At 35.8% G+C, this 8,058-nt stretch overlaps 1 protein-coding gene across 1 annotated transcript; it reads left to right on the forward strand.

The window, feature by feature from the left end:
- LOC113651425 (up-regulator of cell proliferation-like) lies at positions 1-7,463 on the forward strand. Its single transcript, XM_027160192.2, has 4 exons — positions 1-95; positions 1,096-1,182; positions 1,313-1,369; positions 2,458-7,463. The coding sequence occupies exons 2-4, from the start codon at positions 1,155-1,157 to the stop codon at positions 7,107-7,109; spliced, it is 4,737 nt and encodes a 1,578-aa protein (XP_027015993.2). The 5' UTR covers positions 1-95; positions 1,096-1,154; the 3' UTR covers positions 7,110-7,463.
- Positions 7,464-8,058: the final 595 nt, after the last annotated feature.

Below are 8,058 nucleotides of genomic sequence, written 5' to 3' on the forward strand. Positions count from 1 at the left end.
ATTACAAATAGTGACCACAAGCAGCAGTTAAAACACAGATAACACAGACGTCGGCATGAGAAGTCATCCTAACAGTCTGTAATTGACTTATTGTGGTAAGCAATAAAAATACTTTTTGCATTTCAAATATTTTCTTCCTTTAACGTCTACAAACCTTACACATTATTGTTTCATGAAACAAGGTGTGCTTTAGAAAATAGAGAACTTGACTGTAGGTATAAGGATTGCTGTAATATTATTCACTAGGCAGATAATGAGATTTTGCTTTAGAACTAGTGGAAATCCAGAAATATATTATCCAACCATTCAACAGCAATCATTCTAAGCTAAAAATATTGATTTTTCTGTAAACAAATCATAGACAGTGCTAGTACTATGTAAGAGAGTAGGAGTGACATAAAGTAGAAATTCCTTTAATCTTACACAAGTTTTAAAGCATATATGACAAAAAGCTCATTGAATTTGCCAGGTCAAGCTAAGCAAGATCAAAAGTAGCTTTATTGTATTTGTTCTGTTGTTAATCTGATATCATAACAGTGCTGAAAAATTGTAAATTACTGTAAAACGTTAGACTAATTATACAAAAGAAATGCTTGTCTAATAGTTTACAACAGATTTATTTTAGATAATTCATTCTGTTGTAAATGTGTTCACTGTTAAAACATGCTGTCTGGGCACTCTTGGTATTCAGAGATAAAGTAGATAGAGGTAGGTAGGTATAGAGTAAACAGAAAAGAAGTCACATTGGTTTCTGTGCTAGGGATCAAGGGATGCTGATGATTAATTCTGAAGGCTAGACATCACATCTAGCACATATAGTCTTGTCTAACCCAAATCAGTAGTAAAAAACTACTACTAAATATATGGAAATATTGAAGGATATGAAAATATTGTGGTGCTTTTTTAATTTTTTCATTTGAATTTAAAACTCAGAAGCTACAGCTAATAGCAAGAAGCTGATAAGTTGTTTATGAAATTATTATAGTATACTTATATATAAAGCAGACCCACAATAGACAAACTGATTGGAAATTTGATTTCATTTTACATTTGATAACATTTACCACATCAAATCATGTTCTTTTTTCTCCACAGGTACAAAGGAACATTTATTTGATCTGTAACTTAAAATGACAGACTAATGCTGAAGAAACATGGCTTCTACTACAAATAACTCTAAATGTAAGAACTATACATTAAAATTTTCACCAACATGGTATTAAAATATTCATGTATTCATGTCTTGTGTGTTTGTGGGTGTGGAGTTGTAATAGCATTCGTGTGTTTCTACATAACTTTATTTTGTGTGTAGCAAAAGACTCAATCAGACCATCAGGATCATCACAGAAGGACTCAGTCAAACTCAGTGGTGAGTTGAGGTTAATAACCTTATGGCATCATAGAGGGAAATGGGGCTTAGAACATAAACATGGGGTAGAGATATCTAACATCTACTATTACAGGGTACAAAGTTACATTATTCCTTTAATCCAAATGCTGGGTTAATTGCTTTAGACTTTCTGGTCTCAATATTGCACTTTACATATAAATTATATACGTAAGGGATAGATTTGCTAAATTGTTATACAGCTTACTGCTTTCCTTTCAAATGAAGGAAGCATAATTATCCAGTGTTGTTGACTAATTTTTGGTAATTAATATTTACGTCTAATAAATAAATAAATTCAACCCAGGCAGTTACATAATGTTTATGGCCATTATTTATTTTAGGTTATTAGTTATGTTACTGTTGCACATTTACTAAATTACCCCTGCTGGTGTAATTGTGTTTAAATTTTTAAATTGACTATGTTTGTAAAAAAAAAAAAAAAAAAAAAATCTCTGTAATAATAATGTTGTGAAAAGCATATGCCTGTGACTACATTATTATTACAGAGTTTTTTTTTCGTGATCAAAACACGCCTCATGAATAAATAAATAAATAAATAAATAAATAAATAAATAAATATTTTCAAAAACTGATTATTTTCCTATAGTCACTACCTAAACCCATCATTCAATTTTTATGAAAATACACTCCCAAATGCACACTTTAATTAAAGTACTCAACTGGAAATACATAAGATGGCTATATGTTACCACCTGAATCATCGAAGCTTCCCAGATCTAACTGAAAAACTGTCCAATTCTTACTAATTTGTCAACTATCCCAAAACAACTACCAACCAGGGGGGAAAAGGCTACTATATGGTCCTGAAGCATGTGAAGCCAACTGCATCATTTTGAACTGCTACTCATGCAAATTTAGGGGGTGGTATAAGACCAATATATTTTTGATAGAGTCTGGTCAAGAGTTCTGTATGTTGCTGTGGAAACCTTGATTAACTATAAATAAAAATGTCACCTAACGATACCTGATACACATATGTGGCATTTATCATTTATCACAACATATAATTTTTAATATAACAAAATAAAATTTGTTTAAATTTTCAGATGCACCTGTTTCACTTTTGAAAACACTGGGACTTGAAAAGTACTACCCAAACAAGCTGACCCTAAAGTCATTACTGGAAATCAACAGTGCCACATTGTCCAATGAAAAGCCTGACTCACTGAAAGCAATACCATGGGCCTTCCTGAGAAAGTTACTAATGGTTAATTCAAACTCAAGGTTTATAGAATCTCCACCTTGTGAAAATGATGAATCAGAAGACTTGTTTAGTGAAGAGGACAGTGATGGTAGTTTTAACCTTCTAGATCTTCACACTGCTCTCTTTTTATGTGCAGATAGTTTTCTTCAGCAAGAAATGGCACTGAAAATGTCAATGTGTCAGTTTGCAATACCATTTCTGTTACCTCAAGGAGTACATAATCAATGTACTCTTATGTTATGGGCTCTTAGAGCTATCCTAAAAGAATGGCGTCCTCAATCAATGTCAGAATCAAAAGGATTTGTTGAAGACAGTGTTGTTCATGCAGAAATTCCCTTGGTATCATTTGTGAGATTAAGTAATTGCAGTTTGTCCAAGTCTCAAGTTTTGAACCAAGTGCTCAACAATTCACAGCAGCACCAGGACTTCTTTTCTCATAGAGAAATGATTGGAGGATCTGCACCTAGGCTAATTGCTAATGGCATGGTTGAACTATGCTGGAATCTTCCATGTGGGAACAATAGCATTGATGTCTTCCCTGAGGCAGTAGCGATTGCTAATTTAAGAGGTGACGCTTGCACATTTGAAACACAATTCAGGTTCCTTACTAAGGTGTCAACAGCTGTGTTTGTCTTCCTGGACAGTGTTGATGAAAATGAACAAAGGCTGTTTGCCTCTTTACAAGAAATTAAGTCCAGCATATTTCTTGTGGTGAACTCTCAAAGAAACATGACCCAGGTGGTGAAGTCATCTATTGAGGCAGTGATTGATACTCTGCAGCTGGATAGAGACCACATAATTAAGAAAAGCCAAAAAATAAATTTGGCTACTTTTGCTAAATCGATCAATTCTTCCATTAAGACTGTTCTAACTGAATCTCACAAATCATTTAGAATTGATTCCATGAAGGAGACTGCTCAGGAATTAGGTCTTGCCATTGATGAGATTCAAAGAAAAGCCTCCGTCTCAGCTGAAGAAATGGCAGGGAAAATCTTGAAAACGATTGGAGTTCGTCAAATAACAGACTATAAAAAGACACAGCTGCCACTACAAGGTGAAAATTGGAAACGACTAGCTAAAATAGAGAAAGAGCGATGTAGATTACTGAATTCAGGAGGAATGAGCCTGGAGAAATACAAGAGTAAACTTCAAAAAGAAATTGATGAAATTTGCAACAAACAAAGACAGTACAAAATGACCAAAACAATGGTGATGTTCATTGATGCTTTGCTGAGCTCTGATGATACTGAGCGAGCCTTCTTTCTGAAATGGATGGGACTAAAGATGGACATGCGTTCACGCAAACACATGTCAAACCTTCGGCAAAAATACAAAGAGTGTGAACAAAAGAAAGACAGAGATGCTATAGCCCGATTAGACCAGGAACTTCTGGATTCTTCTCTTGGCATTGAGCATTACATGAGAGAAATGGGACAAATCTATGAGGTTACTTCATTTGGTTCAAGCAAAATATCTGATAAAATAAACAATCTTCCTACTCTGGCTGCCAAACTGCTTTTGGCTGGGTTTCCTCTTGAACTACTTGATGGAGATGCATCAAATATCCCAGAGAAATGGGTGAGCGATGTTCTCATGGAGCTTCACAAGATGGTTGGGGGAAAGAGCCGCGTGCTGGTTATAACTGTGTTAGGGGTTCAGAGTTCTGGTAAATCAACACTGCTCAACACTATGTTTGGAGTCCAGTTTGCAGTGGGTAGTGGAAGATGCACACGTGGAGCATACATGATTCTCATCCCTGTGGGTAAAGACTTAAAGGAAGAGTTACTTTGTGACTTTGTCCTTCTGATTGATACAGAGGGTTTGAAATCACCAGCACTGGCACAACTGGAAGACAGTTATGAGCATGACAATGAACTGGCCACATTTGTCATTGGTCTTAGTGATGTAACTATAATCAATATAGCAATGGAGAATTCCACAGAGATGAAGGATGTGTTACAGATAGCAGTTCATGCATTTTTACGCATGAAGGAAGTTGGTAAGAAGACAGTCTGCTACTTTGTTCATCAAAATGTTGGTGGTGTATCAGCAAATAACAAAAACCTAACTGAAAGAAAAAAGCTCTTGGAACAACTAAATGAGATGACAGTGATTGCAGCTGGGATGGAAAAGAAGCCTAACATAAAACAATTCACAGATGTTTTGGATTATGATGTCGAAAAGAATAACTGGTATATACCAGGCCTATGGCATGGCACTCCACCAATGGCACCAGTTAATTCAGGCTACAGTGTGGCTGTTCTTGATATTAAGAAAACTCTTTTTGAGATACTTAGAGCAAGAAAGAATGAACAACCTTCCCAGATCCCAGAGTTCCTGCAATGGATGAGTAGCTTGTGGAAGGCAGTGAAGTTTGAGAACTTTATCTTCAGTTTCAGAAACAGTCTTGTGGCCCATGCCTATGAGAACCTTTGCAAAGAGTTTTCAGACTGGGAATGGTCTTTCAGAAGACATATTTTGTCTTTGATCTGTAAAGCAGAGGTTCAGCTGTCTAACGCTAAAACAAGTTCATTTCGAGAAGTCGCTGAAACACTGAAGGAAAACCTGAACAAAGAGATTGTAGTTCAAAGAAAATTAATAACTGACAAACTGAAAGACTACTATAAACAGAGGGACCGTTATGTGCATTTGGTGGAAAAGTACAAAACTGATTTTGCTAATAGCGTTAATTCGCTGCAGAGTGAACTGACAGAGGAAGTGAGAAAAAGATTTGAATTTGCTCTTGAAAAGAGAAGAAACAAGGAGAAAGTTGAAGACATACATAATAAGCAAGCTGCTATAATTAAATGCAAGGTCATGCAACTTCTGCAGAATTACAAAGATCGTAAAGATGAGGTGACTGACGAGGATCTCAAAGCTTATTTTGAAAGTATGTGGAGCCGTGAGGTGGGAAATGTCTCTGGTCTTACAGAAAAAGATGTTCCTCAGGATGTCTTTATCAAGTTTCGTTCAAGTTTTGAACATCGTAACGTCACACAATATTTGCAGACAATTATGACATTGACAGAATATGGACAAGAACAGTTCAAGGCCAAGAAAGATCATGTGAAATTGGGAAAATTAAAATCTTTACTATATGCACACCGTAGTGTAAAGCATGATCTACAGAATATTGCAGACAATGCCATTTCCAGTTGCTACACGATGATTGAACAATTTACACAATCCAAAGGTGATTACCAACCTGATTTTACAAAAGATCTACTTGATGAAATTGATGGATACCTCAAAAAAGCAGGCACCAATTATGATACAAAATTTGAATTTGACCTGAAATTGCACATTTGTGGCATTGCATCTAGAAGGTTCACAGAGATGCACAAGAAGTATCTTGCTGAACAAGATCCTTTAAAACGTTTACAGAAAAATAAGAGTCAGTATCTCTCTGATTTCATTGATTTGTACAGAAAGAATGACCAGTGCCACAGGAAAGCAAGAGAATTCACTCAGGTCTGTCTCAAACCAGCAGTGACTGAATACATCGACCAGTCCATCGGACCTGACATTGTTGATGCAGTTCTGCAAAATAACCCAACTGAGTATAGTTCTCGAGTGCTTTTTCAGTACACAATTCAAAAGGAGCTACTGGAAAAATCCAGCTTTGAGGATTTTGAAAGGTACATTTTGCATTATAATGCTTTTGTTAAAGGATGGATCTACAATCATATCATTAAATCCTTTTCCAAAGACATATCTCTGCAAAACATAAAAATGAAGAAGCTCAACGACATAATGCAGAAGATCATGAAAGCAATGGAAACCTCAAAGCTTGATGACAATGGATCTCCGTTGCCCAATAATGAAGAGGGTACAACAAAATTGATCCAGAACGTTTGCAAATTTTTAATCTCTGTCATCCCAATGTCCATGAACACAGTGGAACAGGTCCTCTTTCAGAATACAAGCAGTTGTGCTCCCTTCACCAAAAGTCTCTATGAATGTATTGATGAGATGAAGCTACAGTTAATAGATGAGATCTCCAGGTCACCTGATATCCAAGAGACAATGAACAATGTGTCTGTGAAGCCCCAAAATGTGCTCTTTCAGAGAGTGTTTGGATGTGGGAAAACGTGTCCATTTTGCAAAATACCATGTGAGGCAGGAGGAAAGGAACATCAGCAACACTATGCAGCTGTGCACAGACCAAAAGGGCTTTGCGGTTTCCTAAATGATAATGCTCTCTGTGAAGAGATCTGTACATCTAGTGTAGTTGGCAACAGAACATTTGAAACTCAAGAAACAAATTTTGAACCTCAGCTCTTTAAAGACTACCGGAAATACTATCCAGACTGGCATATTGCCCCTGACGTGTCTATAGAATCCTCGGATTACTGGAAGTATGTGATTGTAACATTTAATGACATATTTGCTAAACAGTTTGAAGCCGAACCAGCTGTGTATCCAGATGAATGGAAGAAAATCACTAAAGAGCAGGCTCTTATTAGTCTGAAGAAAAACTTCAATATAAAATGAGACAAATCTGCCAAAATGTCCCAGTAAATGTATTGGGATTTCTGAAGAAAACCTGAATAAACAATGAAAATAATAATTTGTAATTCCATCACCACTTATTATGTGATTTTCTGGGCACTAGTTATGTCCATTATTTGAGTGGTCCCATTGATATAATGAAAAATGGTTCATTCTTAATTCCTATTACTTAGTATGCCTCCAATGATTAATATATGAGAAGTGAGGATTTTCTTATAGTTTGATTATTTTTGCATTTGCATTGTTCAAATGTTTATTAATCACTTTTACAGTTATTACGACTTTGTTACAATGTCACAGTTATGTGTATTAATTAGTTTCTCTTCTAATGTATGAGCAAACAATATGGGTATGTTTGTGAAGTTACTACATATACAAATACATAAATATATCTTTGAAGGAATTGATTGTGAGGATGTGTGTTATTACATTTGTGTTATTAAAATAAACTAATAAAAATATAATAAGCAAATAAACTCTCACACTAAATTGGATTCAATTCAACTTTATTGGTATCATACTGTCACGGTGTGACACGGTGAGACAAAGGTGAGTGAGGATCCAAATGCAGTTTAAGGATTTAATAAACAAAACACAAACAAACAGTAGGCAGGCAAAACAGATCGGGACACTGAACAGGAACAGAGAACGACACAGACCAAATGCAAACACAAACACAAACAACGACCAACAACCGGGAAGTGAACAGACAGAGTAGATATAGTGGACAGGAGCCAATAACAAAGCAGAGACGATTAGAGACAAAGACAAGACACCTGGGGAAGAGATGGAATGTGATTAGTATCCATGGTGAGCAATGAGTGGGCAGAGCAAAACAATTAATACCAGGGAGAGACGGCAGACAGAAACAAGGGGAAAACACAGACAGACACATTACACATACATATGGTAAAAGGTTAAACAGTATAAT

The sequence above is a fragment of the Tachysurus fulvidraco genome, chromosome 12, assembly GCF_022655615.1.
Source record: "Tachysurus fulvidraco isolate hzauxx_2018 chromosome 12, HZAU_PFXX_2.0, whole genome shotgun sequence".
Taxonomy (NCBI): domain Eukaryota; kingdom Metazoa; phylum Chordata; class Actinopteri; order Siluriformes; family Bagridae; genus Tachysurus; species Tachysurus fulvidraco.

What these genes read in the sequence shown, in the direction of transcription:
- LOC113651425 (XM_027160192.2), top strand. Translation starts at nt 1,155, where the DNA reads ATGGCTTCTACTACAAATAACTCTAAAT. An exon ending in TACTACAAATAACTCTAAAT is followed by an intron (nt 1,183 to 1,312) that starts GTAAGAACTATA and finishes TTTTGTGTGTAG; the next exon opens with CAAAAGACTCAATCAGACCA. An exon ending in GGACTCAGTCAAACTCAGTG is followed by an intron (nt 1,370 to 2,457) that starts GTGAGTTGAGGT and finishes TTAAATTTTCAG; the next exon opens with ATGCACCTGTTTCACTTTTG.